Source organism: Nothoprocta perdicaria, unplaced genomic scaffold (assembly GCF_003342845.1).
Source record: "Nothoprocta perdicaria isolate Ctin4 unplaced genomic scaffold, notPer1 scaffold_128, whole genome shotgun sequence".
Lineage (NCBI taxonomy): Eukaryota > Metazoa > Chordata > Aves > Tinamiformes > Tinamidae > Nothoprocta > Nothoprocta perdicaria.
The window spans coordinates 2,082,299-2,099,459 of NW_020454405.1; the positions used below are offsets into that span (position 1 = coordinate 2,082,299).

The window sequence follows — 17,161 nt, forward strand, 5'->3', positions numbered from 1 at the left end:
AACATGCTGAAGAAGATGATGTGTTAATGGTAACAGTGAGGATGCTGTAGAAAGTTTGCTGATTTTATACTATTTAAATTGAAAAAGATTTGGAAATCTGAAAGTGAGAGGTTATTTGCACTAAGACTGCTCTCTGAAACCCACGTTCAGGGTTTTGTCTCACTGGCAGGATGCCAAAGGTGCTGGGGTTTTCTGCATGGGAGGCTGCATGATGCAGTCACTGGAGCAGCCGCACAAGAGTGAAGATACCTGATTTGTAATCTCTGCTTGGCAGGTGCCTCCTGTGTGAGCTGGTACAGCCACTGAGCCCGCGTGTGCCTCACTTTCTCGGGAATGTGGAAAAACAGAGCACACACTTTTTGCCAGAGTTATTCTGGCATTTATGGCCAGAAAAGAGCTATAAAAATGAAGGATGGTGACGAGTGGTAGTCGTTGCTGGATGTTGTTATATATTACTGAAATATAGTCATAGACTAGATGAGCCAAGAGGTCCAGTTTAATAAAATACCTTATCTATTACTGCATTTTATGATTATTGTTTTTTTTCTCCTCTAAGCACTACAGCAGATTMATTTCTGCCTGTATAGAAAGGTATGATTTACATCTCAAGGTGATTCCTTCATGCCCTGCGAAAGTCTAAGAAACAGCTGGCAATATTCATGGAGTAATAAACCGAACAAATAATTTCTACGAGGTGCAGAGTGCATCTCTTGCATTAGATGCTTTAAAATGTATACATGAATGATAGAGTACTCCATAAGACTGAAAGAAGAAGAAGAAAAAAAAAGATCCAAAAGATGAAGCTGCAGTGTACCAGTCTAAGGTTATGCCTATTCCAGAGCTATATGTGAAGCATATTATTTTGTGACCCAATCAATAAACAGCACTAAAAATCTGAAATCATGGCAGAAGTGAATATACCTCTTTAGAAAATCACCCCACAGGGCTTTCATCCAGGAATTGCTTAATATCCCCATTTTATTCAAACAAAATAAGCAAGACCATCAAATAAAATCCCTGAGTAGTTGTGGAACAGCTAAATCACAAATCTAAGGCTGAATTCCCTCATAAATGCAAGCAGTTTGAAATTTATCAAAATAAAGGAGTTCTTTAAAAAGCATGACATTAAACTGCTCTGTGTTTGAAGGAGCCAAAGAGTCCTTGCACAGTAACACAGCTCTGCAGCTACAGGTATTTTAATATTTGCAGGCAGCTGAACTACAAATAATGTTTTTTCCCCTTGTGTCTTATCTTTGGATCATCTTTAAACAGTACAAGCAGAAATCTTTGTTATTTCTTTCATTATACTGTCAGTACAAGGTTGTACTGACAAACCCTATAGTTTGAAGTTGTTAGATGTTCTTAATATACCTACATGCTATGTGCAAGGCGGGTTTTTTTATTGCTTTTCCTGTTATAGTTGTCACTAAGAATAAGGAGAAAAACTGTTTTTAATTACATCTTACCAGTCATTGGAATGGTATGAATGTCTCAATGTATTGAGTACAATTTTAGTACAATTAAGGAGATATATCATGTATACAAGTATTGAATTAATGTGGCATTGTGGAGTTAAAACACATCCTTAAGGAAATGTGTCAGTTTATTTTTGGAGTCCATTCATCATTTAAGAGAAGCAAAATGCACTTGGCTTATGATCAACCTTTTGGGCGCCATCCGTAGCTGCGCTCCGAGTGCCCTTGTTCTGGTTTTATTCTGCAAAGCTGTGCTTTGCTACCTGCAGTGCAGGCAAAGGGAGGATATGGGACATTTCAGGTACAAGTACGGCCTCTTCTCCCAGGTACTGATAGTTCTTTGTACACATTTTGAATGCATTTATAGCAGCCTATTGCACGAGTTATTTAAACGGTGTTTGAGCAGTCTGTGGCCAGCAGGCTGGTCTGTTGTATACCCCAGGGAAAAATGCTGGAGATGATGTCCTGCAGGAATAAAACCTCCCTGCATTAAGACTGTCAGGTGTCATGCACCGACTGTAAGACTCACACAGCGTCCCTCCTCCTGCTCCTCCCTGCTGCCACCCCAAAAAAGCCTGTGCTGAGTTTGAGCCAGCTAGCACTTTTGCCTCCATGCATAGGAGATGTTGTCTAGGGGATTGCTGCTCTTGACCTAGGTGGTTGGCTGCACATGGGATGGGAATAAGGAGACTGTTAACACTGCCATGCCCAGGACATCAGAAATACCCTGTTGTTTGACTCGATGCACTGCTGTCTCACATGCTGGGAAAGGGGGGCAGTGAGTGGTCTGCCCATTAGTCAAATAATTCAGGGCATGTTATCACCATCATATGCAGAGTTTTGGATCAAACCCAACAGCTCATGCTCAGACAAAAATGCCATCGTTCGCTTTATGAACAATTTCGCCAGATCTAAAGAAGCTGGAAGCCTTCTGCCTATCGAGGCAGTAGCTTAAGGCTGCTGTGGTTGCTGAACATGCTGTAGTGCCACATGTTGTGGAGCSTGCCCTGCTTAGCATATTTATGATAATTTGAGTCCCACGGGCAGAGAATCTCCTCTTACATTTTCTTCCCCAGGCTGGAGCACAAAGAAGTTTTCTCCTGCTTCTTTGTAGGGGGGAAGTCATGGATCAAAGTTTCTTGCTAAGCACTTTTAAAAGTACACAAAATAGGTCTGTATGTTTCTGTTCCCTTAAGGGACTTATTCCTCCGGTATGCAGCAGATGATGGGAATAAGACTAGACATTGTATTCTAGTCCTTGCACCTGACTTGCAAACCTTTAAGGAYGGCATTTCCACATGTTTTGGCTTGTGCTTTACCCATGCTATGTACCAGACAAAATATATTCTTTTCACTGTACTATAGTTGTCATCACATTCAACTGACCTGGATAGTGTCCAAATAGATGGGATTTTGGAACCTGTCATTAGGCACTCAAGTTTAAAACTTCTGGGCCGGTAGTCTCTCTATATATTAATGTGTAAATATTATAAATTATTATTTATATCRAGTTTTAAATTAAAWTTTAAATTAAATCAAGTTCTACAGTAACTTTCTTAAAATCAAATGGCCAAGCTAATTCCAGGGTTCCCTTGAGAGTCAAATGAGAGAAAAGCACCTCCAAGCAGTGACTTAAYCTATCCTAAGGTAGAGACTTAACGTATCTAAGTCCCTTCTAAGTAACAGAACACCGGATTAGGACATGCACAGCTCATAGCAGGTTTAATGTCATAGTCACMTAGAAGTCCATTGAAGGAGGAAAATTCATCCAGAGTAAAAAATACAGTAAATAAAAACCCTTTGCTGCAAAACGCGCCAGCCTGTGCCAGTCAGGACTGTCACGAGGCTGCCAGCCTGTCTTGCCTGTCCTCGTCACCTGTGCTTTGTAATTTCCTAACRGACTTTCTCAGGGACACGCTGAGGTGGCAGATGCAGGACAAGACTCGAGCATCTGTGAACCCCTTGCAGTGTCTGGGCTTGCCATGGGGCTGAGGACAACTGTGCGCTGGGGCTGTGCAAGGTCCTGCTGGCCCCGCTGGGACAACAGCAGTCGCGGTGTCACTGGAGGTTGTGCCATGGAGGGGTTCAGGCAGATGAAGGAAGGCTGCACATCCTTGGGTGCTGGTAGTGATGATGACAAGGATCCTGGAAAGTGCAGGTGCAGGAGAAGCCCCGCCAGGCGCTTGCTCGAGCTGATGCCTGCGGCACCAGGCTGTGTCTGTGCTCAGCGGCGCGGCTGCTGCTGCTCTGCCCTGTGCCTCGCAAGGCGGCTGCACTGTGAGATAAAAGGGAGCCATTTAATCTTTGCTCCTCCATCCTGCTGCTCTGGGCAAGCCTGGCCAGGCTGGCTTATTAAAAGCAATTGATGAGAAGAGAGGATGGGCATTTTTTTCCTAAAGTGTTTTGGGAGACTCCTGGCACGAACAAGGAGAGTCTGCCTCCAACAGCTGGGCTCCTGTGAGTGCTCTGCATTTACTTTAAAATATCCCCCTTTACTGTCAATGAATATTTCAGTGTATGGAGGGCTTAAGTGTTCAGGTTCAGGGCTTAAGTGTTCAGAACAGCAAAGATGAATAAGGGATTGGAGCATCTCTCGTATGAGGAAAGACTAAGTGAGCTGGGCCTGTTTAGCCTAGAGAAGAGAAGACTGGGAGGGGATTTTATCAACATGTACAAATACCTGAGGGGAGAATGTAAAGAGAATGGGGCCAAATTCTTCTTGGTGGTGGCCAGCGACGGAACAAGGGGTCATGGGTATAAATTAAAACACAGCAAATTTAATCTCCGTATGAGGAAGAACTTCTTTCCTGCGAGGATGACAGAGCACAGAGCCCTGGAACAGGCTGCCCAGGGAGGTTGTGGAATCTCCTTCTCTGGGAATCTTCAAAATTCACCTGGATGCCGCGCTGTGCCACATGCTCCYGGTGTCCCTGCTGGAGCAGGGGCATTGGACTCTGGGGGTTCCTTCCAACTYCAACCATTCTGTGATTCTGTTGCAAGAGTCAAGGACTTCTTTAACAGAAAGTGGGAATATTTTACAGTGACTGCTTTAAGCATTATTTCTAATGCTTCAGAACGTATAAGGCATAATAGATTTGTCCAATGCTTCAGAAAACCCAGACCATTAGAGGATTATAGCTGCACCCTAATCACCAGGGCTCTGTCCTACAAGCAGAAAAAAATCTCTTCAGATTTTCATGTGGAAAAATCATTGCCTCGTTAAAGCTAGACAAGCCTGACATTTGCTTTCTGGCTGCCTTTTCAGGGGCCTTTTGTCCCTCACACAAAATATGAAACTGTTCCAGTAGATGTATAGCAGCAACTGGACTGCACCTTCAGAGGGGTCTTTGACCTCACTASACAGACCCTCTGATTCATCCTGCAGATGATAAAAGTGATGCCAGAAATCCCTGGGAGATGGCCTTAAAAATTATTCACAGTTCAAGTTTTTGTATTGTAATAAAATTCTGGCTGTACAGGTTAAATACCCTGTCCTTACATATTTTGCTTTTCTATCCCAATGCCATAAATAAATGACTTGTTCTTTATTTCTTTTTGCATTGATTTCTCAGTGCTTCAGCAGTTAGATGACATAACTACTATAATTTTCTTAATACTTTASCGGCAAATTATATATTGATGTTTTTTCCATTGACCTTTCTTTGTCTACATAATTTTCATTTTTTGCTTCATGTTGTGTAGATGGTGGCATAGGATTTTTATTGTATTTGATTTTGGTTTAAGGGCTAAYCCTGAAAGATCCTGAGTGCCGTTGACACCTGCTGAACTAAATGGAAATTTAAGAATACTCAGTACCTTGTAAGATGTGACCAGCATTTAGCCAGATCAGAGATTAATGATGCTGGTTTGCATTTGCTGTTTGTACTTAGAGACATCKCAAGATTTTTAGTAAATTGCTAGGGAATTGCAGATTATTGAGAAATTTCCATTCTGAAAAAATAGTTACCCTTAATTCCTTTTACCATTTCTGTAGAATAAGCAATTTTCTGATTACTAGCTACAATTTGCTGGACATTTATTTGCATTGCTGAAAGGTTTCAGAAGACTGCATAGTATTGCATGTAAAAAAGCTACATTTGACAGTTTCTGCCTTAGGGCATGATTATAATTTTTCTCATTTTTATGGGTAAGAGTAAGAGGGATGACAAAAATATATCGAGCTTAAGAGCTTTCAGCGCTGAGAGGCTGAAAAACTTTAAAATGCTTTGCTGTCACCCTTTTCTGTTTTATTTTGAACTGAATAAGTGACTATTTAAAATGGTGAAAAGCGACTCTTCCCTATAGTACAGTCAGTAATCAACATCCCTTTTACAAGGATATCCTCTTTCTGTTTGCCCAGCTGTCACCCCCATCTCATAGGGCTGCTTTTCTGTGCTTGTGAGAAAAGCACATTTTAACTATTTCTGGGTAGGTATGGTGTCACTAACTTCATCTGTGAGGATTTTTTTAAAGACTTTCCAGTGTGTGCCTTTAAGTCATAAAGTACATTTCAGAGCCCCACTTCTCAGCCATGCATAGGAAGATACAAGCCCGAAAGAGTTCCCTGTTTTGGTTTTGTTTGTTTCTTTTTTCAAAGACTGGTCTGGCAGATGAGCCTCACTAAATCTGGTGGGTGGTTCTGCAAGGYGAGGATAATGCAGCAAAATTTTGAGAGAGCAAATTTTGAAGTCATCAGTGTTTTTTCATTCAAAATTCTGGTCAGCACTGATGTGTAAGAAGATAGTGATCATATGGTCATCTCCCACTCTGTTTGCCATAATCATAAAGAAGAAATGAAGTACCTGAAAAGTTTCAGAATTCTTGTTATATGTTGCTATATTACTGAAAATACATTTTTATTTATGTCRTTCAGGCTCTGGCTGATGCTAGATATCGACCTGATCAGATGAGAAACTGCCTGTCTTTTTTGCACAACATAGTAAAACCTCCTTAGCAAACAGCCATGAACAAAAGATACGAGTGTCTGAGAATGGCCTGAAGTGCTAATCTATAAATCAGCCTAGTAGCCTCATTGATATTACTGTATGCAGTTGATCTCATGTTGGATACCATGGAGCATAGGTGAGTGTATTGAAGGCAGGAGGAAAGAGATGCTGAGGAAGGAATGATAAAGGCCAGGAAAACTAGATGTGAAGCTTAACTWTAACAAAATGTAACCTAGTTTCTAAGATATCAAGAAGATAGCTCCCAGTGAGGGCAATTTTCTTGTGTAAGACTACTRCAGTAGTACTGTACTTCTTGCATCWTTCTCCCGGAAAGATCCTGTTGTCCAGGATCTAAGGGAAGGTTCCAGACTAGTTTGACCCTCAGACTGGTCCACGTGTGGCAGTCACAGACTCCTGCCACATCCTGAACTGACACTGAGGACAAAGAGTAGAAGGTCTCTCAATGCTGCCGCTTCCAAAAATACCAGCAGACACTTTCCCTTCTCCCAGTTCCCTTCTCCCAGTTCCTCCTGGAGAAAGGAGGAATCCTCCAAAGGTGGATAAAGCTGTATCAAATAGTTAAAGGRCAGATTGAGATGTCTTCCTTACATCATGTGTGACCCTGACCCAAGCTCCAGTTTACAGTAGTTCTTGGTCACAGAGAAGCACCAAGAGCCTCAGCATGGTGCTTAGGTGTGCAGAGTTCAAGCTGGGTCTTGCAATGTGTGCAGGTGGTGGGTACAAATATTTGAAAGGTGTTCTTTTATTTCCTTGAATTTGGTTCAAAATTTGTKACTGAAAATCAAGTTATTTGGCAAAGCCGTATTCAAGATGGCTTCTTTCTCTGTTTAAAAAATTAGGCTTCTAGTGGACAGTGGGAAAAGACAAAAACTTCCAGATATGCTAGTTGCCCAAGATCTCAAAATCTTTCTCTAAGGATGTTATCTCTCCCCAGAGACTACAGGGAGTGTAGATAATGAAATTCCTAGCTTATAGATGGTTCCTGTCAAATTAGATCAAATTGACCCCTGTCAAATGGTGTTCCTGTCAAAAGTAGTATCTCTGTCTGGTCAGATATCTTCCAAAACACTGAAGAGGCCTCATGATCACACAGAACTTAGAATTTGCATTGATGTTTTAGAAATTCCCATGTAACCCACTTCCACAAGTTTACTGCTGGATTTCCTACATTCTGCGCAGGAGTATTATGTAATATTTACATGCTTCATTATGAATATCTTGGGATTTTCTTCTTTCAGTATGTTTTTGAGATTGAAAGAGAGTTTGAGGAGTAATGGCATTTTCCTTGGAGTTGAAGGTAATGAGTTTAGAGAATAATTATTGTTTAGTTTAGGGCATGAGTCCACTTATTCACTTTAATTGTCACATACTCCTTAATGAGGACCACTGCTTATGTAAACAAGTGCTACATAGGGGCAAGGGTTGCWGAACTGGCACTAAGAAATTGCATTAAGGATACTTTTAACCTAAGAATTAACTGTGAATTCTAGTGGCTTGCTTATTTGAGTGATCTCTTTTTTTCACTTTTTTTTTTTCTTTTTGCATTCTCCGCATAGATTTAGCCTCCTCCAGCAAATCCTCAGGGAAAGCTGAATGCTTGCTTTGCATAGAGTGGAAAAAGACTTGCATTCCAGTACTTTATCTAAATTTTCTTATAATCCGATTTAGTTTAGAATACAAGTTTAAAAAGCACTTAGATCTTTTTGTAATTCTTGCACAGCCATTCACAATGGATTTGTACAGTGCAAAGTGAGAGATTTGGGTTCAGAATGATAAATTTTCAAAGAAAACAGATGAGTTGTTGTTCTTTGTAGTTTAACAGATTTCATTATTATTACCGTCACTCCAACTAACAATACGTGACAGAGGCAGTCTGCAGATAGAGACGTGCAGCGTAGAGACTCCATGCTTGCTGTATATGCAGAAAGATATGGTTATGTTCCTCTATTCCTGTTGCAAACAGTGTAATTACATGAAAAATAAAGAAAAACAAGAAAAAGGCTGGCATGATTTGAACAGGAGGAAAAGAAAGTAAAATGGCATAGAGTAAGAAGAATAGGATGTGAAAAAATGCTTTATAAAGTCAGATACAAAAAGAGAATGGTTTTCATCATCTAAGCCATCCCAGTTGGCTTCATCAACATTTTTATGTTGGTAGACAAGCAGCAAAACAAGAATTATTTGGTACATAACAAGATGATCAGAAAACCAGAACAAAGTGGAATTTATCTTCAACTTATTTCTTCTTATGGATATAAAGAGACTTAATGATTCCGAGACCTGGCATTGRGAGCAGTTTTATCTGGCTTAGCTGGACTAAAAGTCTAATATTAGCTATGGAAAAACAGGTGGCTATGGAAAAACAGGTGTGTTTTGAATATCTTTGATCCTTCAAACATTCATAAAATAAATGTGTATATAGTTTTGTTGTAGCTCTGATGGTCTTAAGGCACTGGCAGCAACACAAGTGTATTAGTGTAAAAATATCGGCATGCAAATTGATAGGGCAGAATTTAGAGAGGTGTATCCATCTGTAACACAAAAATATTTCTGTTATTTTCTTTCCTTATTCTATGTTATAGCTAAACTGGTTTTTTTAATAAGAAAATATCCTCAGGTTTGTTTAATAAAATATATTTTGACTTTTATTTCATTTGACAAAGGTGCTTCCCCTTTGTCTTAAGTCTGTTTTATGTGTATTTAACAGGTGATTTTAAGTTATGTATGTAAGAATGCTCTCCTGTTGCCTTGTCTTGCTTTGCTACCTTAGAAAGATGTCCATATTTGACAGTTCACAAGACTTAAACATGGAGATAACATAAGGTGTACTGCATGGTTCTGCTTGGCTAACTGTGTGTGGTGAAAGACTATTTGACTATTGCTATATATTCATTTTTGTTCTCAGGCTCAGTAATTGATACCCTATCTAGAGAAGGGTTTGCAGAAAAAAGAAAATAAACAACAGAAAAATAAAATTTCTTTTATAATCCCACATGAGAAACGCATTCTACGCTCTTACTATTTAAAATTGTGGATATAAAAAAAAATGCTCCCACGCTGAGTAAACATTTGTTGAATTGCTTTCTCAGAGAGAAAGGAAACGTTTTCTTTAGCAAGGAAAGGGAACATACAGAAAGCACCAGGGACTCCTCTGGCTTTTGAAAGTSCATGGGAGTCTAGTGTGTGTTGCTAATCCAAGTATGTGACTTTCTTTGTGGGGCTCTGGGTGACTTCCCAGCCAGAGAAACTGTAGTTGCTGCAGGCTGTCATTGCCATGCACTGCAATACATTTTTGCAATGTGCTTGCAGCTCCTCTTGCAGATGTATTGCTCCTTCCTTTAGTTACAGCTTGGCACAAATGTTCCCTTCATGTGTATCTGAACACCCTCTATCTCTTCTGTTACTCCATGTGTCTTGTATGTCTTCTGTTACTCTTTCCATCCATTACCCATCCCAAATGTACCTTCGAGAAGAACTTGGATATTGCAGAAAGATGATGAGAGGGGTACTAAAAGCTTCTGGGGAACTTGGTGCCTATGCTGCCTTATTTCATCTGGGGAAAGGAGATGCACACAACCTGTGAGAAATTGTCTCAGCAGGAGTTAGTGTACATGGATTATTTAATACCAAGTAAGCATAGTGCCTTCTCTTTTATTATTTTTTATGCTTACAGTATGATATTGAGAGCATTCCTTCGCTGTGGTGAGATTGCTGCCTAAGGCAGCCCCCAAAGAGTTGCAGGAGCAGTAGCCCACTGCATTCAGGTTGTTGCGTGTCTCTATGAAGCTTTAAAATGCTTGAAATTGTCTTCGAAATGAAATATTCTGTAGCTTGAAGTTAATTGCATGCTTTGTAATACTTACTTAGCCAAATAAAGCCAAATTTGGAGGAACAGAGAAAGATGAGATTGATGGCTAAAAGAACATGATTAAATAAAAAAATCATAAAGAAGAGAAATTGAAAATTATCATCATAGACTTTTGCCCAATGCACAACTTCCAAAAGTAGTTTTCTTCTTTTTCAACTGCTAGCATGCATTTTATCCCTCATCTTTGCTGGAAGACTAGAAAGACCTGTTCTATGAGAAAAATGGGGATGGTGGTATGAGATTAGTTGTGTTTGTTGACTCCAAGAACAGCAGTTTCCAAATAAGTTTGTCAAACCTCTACTAGCTTCATTGTATTTTCCAAAGGTTGTGCAACAGATTAAATAGATGACCTTCTAGACAGAGAACAAACTGTTCACAATATTTTTCACTTTCTGAGACAATATATTCTTTTTATACAGAAATAATACTTTCCAGTTTTAAATAATGTTGATGAAATATAACAAATTTAATGGTTTTATTTCTGAGTACAGGAGTTTTAGCTGTACATCTTCATATCAGGAATCTTTTCAGAGACCAGCTGTGCTGAATGCATTGATCTAGCTAAGTTTATTTTTACTATGATGATGTATATTTCTAAGACACTAGAGATATTTTGGATCCTTTGCTGCTACGATGGAATATCATTAACTATCTATCAATGTGATATCCATATGACATCTGACTTTGAATGAAATATGGAAGAAGTCTTGTCATCACCCTGTGCTGTAGTTGTGGCATTAATATTTTCCTGGAATGGTCCAAGGCAGCTTTAACTGAAGGGTCATGGTGGAATTTGAGCCAGAAGCTACTGGGATGCTGTTGGCTGCAGGCGCACACGCCAGCACCAGCTTTGATTGGGAAGGTGACACACAAACAGTGAGATGATCGGTATATGGAAGGCAAGGCTCGTATGAGGTATGATTCAGTCTTTTCAGTTTTAAATCCCCCACGGAAGTCACAGCTGAGGAAGAAACTGCTGAAGTATTTTTTGCTCTACGGTATAAGAGATGTACTTCTGTTAACCTTCAGACTCTGTCCATAATCCTTTTCTCACCTGGTAAAATAGCTGGTGCAAAGCTGTTTTCTTGTTAAGGGAGATATATATAGTATATTTGCTAGAATTCAAAGTAGTATACTGAATGGGAACTATTAAATATCTAAGAAAATGTCAGAGAAAATCCCATATTTTTGCAGAAGAAAATCCATTCTGAGGTACTGATACTAAATTCTTCTGTCAGTTTGCAAAAAAGCTAAAGGTTGTGTTCTTGAGGTAGAAATGCAATCCTAGATCACACATTACATGTATGAGTAGTTAACTAAAATTTATTTTTGGTTTAGAGTTAGAAGATAACATAGGTTGGAGAGGACATCTGGAGGCCACCTGATCAAACCCCTACTCTAAGAAAGATCTAGTTGCTCAGGGCCTGGTCCTGGCAAACTCTGAAGATAACTGGTGTTTGAGATCAGCAGTCTGTCTCAGCAGCCTGTTCCAGTGGTTGACCAGCTGCACAGGAAAGAATTGACACTTTAATCCAGATACATTTTCCTTTGCTTCCTTCTGTGATCATTGCTCCAATTGCTGTATACCTCTGGGAAAAGTCTGATGAAATCTTACCTTTACTGTGTTGTTAGGCAGCTGAAGACTGCGATAAGATCCCCCYACCAAGGATCTTATTGCTGAGCAAACCCTATTCTTTTGGTCTCCCTTCATATATCTACTGCATGGTCTAAAGGTTTGGAAGAATCCTAAAAATTATATGGGAATGAGAAAGTTGTATTGAAGTCAGAATTGACAGTACATTTCTACTTGAAAATCTGACGTACTCCGGTTGCAGTGAGTAGAAATGTTAGATCAGGAAGGGGCTTCAGTCCCTTGCTACAACACTGACAAAAACAGATGGAGGAATGACAGAAGTAGGAAAAAAATATTTATGCAAATAAATGAAGCTTGGTAAAAACTTTCAAGATTTCAAGTGGTGCCTATAAGACAGATCGGCTGAAACATTTAACCCTTTGTTTATTCTTGCATCTCAAATAATCTCCCTAAAAATACTGCATTTGCATTTCTAGAACAAATTATCAAAGCTGGTGGGAAGATTGCTTTGCTGGGACTTCCTAGCAGAGCCAGGCGGGATCGTCGTGTTTATGATAAGGACTCTTATTTATTAATTACTGAGCTGTGGCTTGTTTTGCATACATTCCCACTTGTGCATTCTTTGAGCATAGGGGATATGTTTGTTTAGTAAGGATCTCATTTCCRCCGTGACAACATGTTGTGAACTGCTACAAGCTTCGTTTTCAAATCAGTAATTTATTACTTGGATTTAAATTCTTTTTTTTTTTTTTTTTAGAGTTTCTATTCCTGCCATATAAACTAACAAGAATAGATATTCTTGTTTTGACCTCACTAATATATTGTACCTTGGGATTTTTTGTCTTCCTCTGCAGAAACTCTTCTGGATGATTTTCTTCTCACATACACAGTCTTCATGACGACTGATGACTTGTGCCAGGCACTTCTGAGGCAATATCCTTTATTAACTCAGGAATACACAGGCATCTTGCAATTACGCTTAGCTYCGTGTATTTTTAAGCCTTATTGTATCAAAAGTAGTAAATTGCATGCTTGGGAGGATTAGCTTTGCTTTTTGCATATTGATATTATTGAAATGATTATTGAACTGCATGTGACAGTTGCCTAGGAAAAYGAGAAAGGAGAGCTCTTAACTAATGGTCATTGTGGTATGCAGAGGAAATGGACTTCCTCTGTGGTTTTTTTTAGCATCAATCTCCTCAAAATTGTGTGAATGAATTGGAAAAAAAAAGCCAGGAAAGTGCAATGGGAGTGATCAGCAATCTAGAAAATCGGATTTACAAGATGAATTGGAAGAACTAGGATTTTTTTTTCCTTTTTTTTGAAAGGAGAGACACCTTAGATGCTTTCGGGTCTTCAGGTGCCTGGAAAAGAAGGGAACAATCTGTTCCTGTGCTGGGGGTAGATAGGAGAAGAGACTCTGAGATTAAATTGCTGTAAAGTTAGATACCAAGACACTTTTTTACATAGAAAAGAGAATCAGTAGAGCAGACTACTTGAAACATGATAGAATCTTTAATATTAGAGATTTTTATAGAGAAATCTTAGAGTTCTTCTAATTTGCACATGCCCATAAATATATGTATATGTTTTCCTATGAAAATAGCATTATGCATGTAGAGTTCGCAAGGCTGATGAATCAGTAATCAGAAAATTCATGCTCTGAAGCTGAAAGTGCAAAATTAAATCTGTTTTTGAATAAGCTTGTATCCATAATTTCAAAATATGAGATATTATGTGATCACATATCTGAAGAAAATTATTACAATGGAAAAATATAAGAAGTAAAGGGAAATGGTTGAATTCAGTACTTTATCTTTCATTTTTGAAGTTCTTACTGTCTGAATATATAAAATTAGTGTATTAATTTTGTCTYCATGCAACCTCGTAATAAACTGTGTGTAATATATTAATATTGCTTCCTCTTCATTCTTAAGTTTCTTACTCAAATAAAGATGTTTTCTATTTTTGTAGAAAAAAAATATATATTAGGATGGATTAAATCTTTATTTTCCATTCCCAGATATTAATGTTGTATGTACATTGCTAGGAAATTTTATTCCTGTCTTCATAAATATATGTTTGTATATGCGCATACTTACTTCACAAGAATTTTTGAAAGATGTATTGAAACAGATGCCTAATTCACAATAACAAAGCAGATCTTATGATTTTTTTTTCATTTAAAGCCATATGTATATTTGTGTATATAAAGCTATATATATGTGATAACGTTTATAGAATAACTTTTAAAATCAGATTAAAACCTGGGTAGGATAAAACCTGTCTAGATGATATATTAATTATTAGAGTACCTCTATCTGTGTAATACACTTAAAAATGTGAGAAAATAGAAATGGAGGATAAGGATTTTACAATTATTGTTCCTTTTATTCTGAGGAATAGTACATAACTCATTTGTAAACAGAAGATTTTTCAGGTATTGCTGATTGCTTCCATAAAYTGTGGACTATTATTTAAATTAACTTGTACCTGTAGCATTAACTTCCCCCCCCCCTCCCCCATTCTTGTATGAAATATCATCACCAGAGATGGGACAGGAGCCATGTATGAAGTGGGAATCTTTTTTATTTGATGCTTCTGCTTTATGGATAGAGCAATGGTGGAAATGGATTATTTTACCCTTTTTTAATAGCGTTTTTTATGCTGGTAGTGTAATTTGTGCAGGTAGAAACTGACTTCCTCTACTCAATTTTGGTTTTGTTGTTAATGATGCATTGTCCTTCTTACAGACATTGATGCTTGCATCTGTGTGTAGGACAAGAGTTCATCCCCATTTTGCAGGGAAGATGTGACTCGACATTATATAATTCCCTTTAGTTCAATTTTCCTTTTATAGTCTTGTCTCTCTAATGTGAAAAGGAAAAAATCTTTTTGGCACAGAGGTTGAACTTGTATTTCTATTACCGAGCATTTCATTCCAAAAAATTGATGAATGTCCTAAAGCTCCAGACAGCATATCAAATGGAGCAGTGTAGTGAAGCAGTCTTTTATTAATAGAATAAAGGATGGTTAAAGAATCTTTTTCATCACTTAATCTGTACATTTCAGTGACACCATAGCATTTGTTCCTTAACCTACTGTACCTATTGTGCTAAGAACCAGCAGGGTAAAGAAGAAGACTCTGATGTATCCTGTAGGAAAAGAAAAGTCTTGCATTTGGTGTCTCAATGGACTTCTCTCTACAAAGACTGGTTACATGAAGACGAGCATTTAAAACAATTTTTGAAGGTAATGTAGCTCTTCCTGGTGCATTTCAGCATTGTCTAAATCGAACATTGTGTCTAGAAATCTCAGGCATAATTTCTCATACTTAAATTTTCTGCTTGGAATCTTTGATGTAAAGCTACACAGATGGAGAGAGACCTTGCAAAATTCGGGCTTCTCTGCCAGAACAGAGCCTACAGTCAGTATCCAGAGGAGCACAAGACAAAACGACAGTTTTGTGATCCTTGTAGCTGTTTGTGCTGTTTTGTCTGGAACACAAAACGCTATTCTGCAGTGTTTGTCAGGTGCACATGGAGAACTGTGCAGCTTTTTGTACTTCTAGTAAATGAAAGTCTGCCCTTATTTATAAACAAGAACCTGATGATCTTTTTGAAGTTGCTTTTCAGATTGACTTGTAAATTTGCAAATAGGATAGTCATCACTGTGTCAAGATCCATTTGGCTGCTTTTTTTTTTCTTCAGACTGATAGATGCAGATATTTTGGGATAATGTGAGAGATCTTCCTATCCTAAAGACTGGCTCTTTTTCTTCAGCTAGAGGTCTTCTTGAGGACCTTTTTGTTTTCTTCAGCCATTCAGTCAAGGCATAGTGAAGAAATGCTAAAATAAAATTGAAGGTCCTAAGCTTCTCCCTTCTTCTTGGAGGAGAGCAAGTTGCATATGGAAGAAGAGGCCTTAAGATTTTTGCTTTTAGGTACTAAGTGTATAGAGTTGTACTAGAAAGTGGACATCATACCAGCCAAGAGTGTAGTTTTAYGGTACTGCAGATATCTTGTTGCAGGACAGATCTTTCTGCCCATGAAGGTGGCTGACTCTATGCTGTTCTTGCACATGGAAGATTGTGCTTGACATGGCTGTGTGATATTAAACGATAGTAATATTGTTGATAATTTAAGTTATATGTGCAGAAAATAACCTGTAAGGTTAAAATAGAGTGCAAGAGTGTTAATTGGCTAAAGCAAACCTCATGATTCAGCTCATACATATGATGCTCATMTACTCAGAAGGGAAAGAGAAGGATCTATGTGCAGATTCTGCAAATGTATAGAGAAGACATTTGCAATGATTTCCATCATCAAAATCAATAGCTTATTTACCTTTTGTCTGAGGTGCTGGCATTTACATTGAGCTTAGATTCCCAGTTGACAATGCTCAGAAAATGCATCCCCCAAAAAGAAAGGTTTATTTGTGTATTGATTTAAAAGAGTATCTTCCCTTTTGCTTGTGAGAGATGTTAGCTCAATTTGAAATGCATGCAAATAGTCAAAGTAAAGGAAAAATGTCTTCGTTTTTATARTCAAAATCAAATTAGCCTGTTGTTACCATTTTGGGTAAGTGACGATGGTATCATATGTTCTCATGCTTGAGAATGTATCCTTCTGGTAAACTAGCTTTGATGTAACAGCCACAAGTGCCATTTTAAATCCTCCTGTTTGTAAACTGATGAGTGACTTTTGCACTCTCACTTGAAAATGTTTCAAAGACAAGCTGAACATTCATTAGTCTGGAAATTTAAACAGGAACATTATTTATAGATKTAGTGCAAAAATAATGAGGAAATTTATTTTAATAAACTAGTGCCTGGTTTGATTTAGACTGCTTATGTGATATATTTATTTTTGAGTTATCAGATGTTTTCAGATATTATTTTATTTTGTAGACAATATACAGGAATGTGTTAGATGATGTGTATGAATATCCCATTCTTGAGAAGGAGCTGAAAGAATTTCAAAAGATACTTGGAATGCATCGTCGTCAGTAAGTATTGATTATAGCTGTGGTCAAGATTCTCTTTATTTTACAATGCTACTTATTCTTATCATCACTTTGATATAAKTCAGTAAAGAGTGAGAAATGAGCAATTAGGCTACTATATTCATTTTTACAAATCGTCTTTGAAGTAAAGCTAGATTATTCCATCTTCTCTGATGTTTGTGGAATATCACCTTGTTCCACAATCACTCTGGTCGATTTTAGTTAGGATGACTTGCAAGTTGAGCAGTATTTCT

At 38.2% G+C, this 17,161-nt stretch overlaps 1 protein-coding gene across 1 annotated transcript in view; it reads left to right on the forward strand.

Moving 5' to 3' along the window:
* Positions 1-17,161, forward strand: part of LOC112942404 (rap guanine nucleotide exchange factor 5) — a 50,813-nt gene that overhangs the window by 2,146 nt on the left and 31,506 nt on the right. The window contains exons 2-4 of the mRNA XM_026033332.1: positions 12,759-12,837; positions 15,012-15,156; positions 16,813-16,910. Coding sequence (XP_025889117.1) covers positions 12,800-12,837; positions 15,012-15,156; positions 16,813-16,910 — 281 coding nt within the window. The 5' untranslated portion in view covers positions 12,759-12,799. The remainder of the gene's footprint in view (positions 1-12,758; positions 12,838-15,011; positions 15,157-16,812; positions 16,911-17,161) is intronic.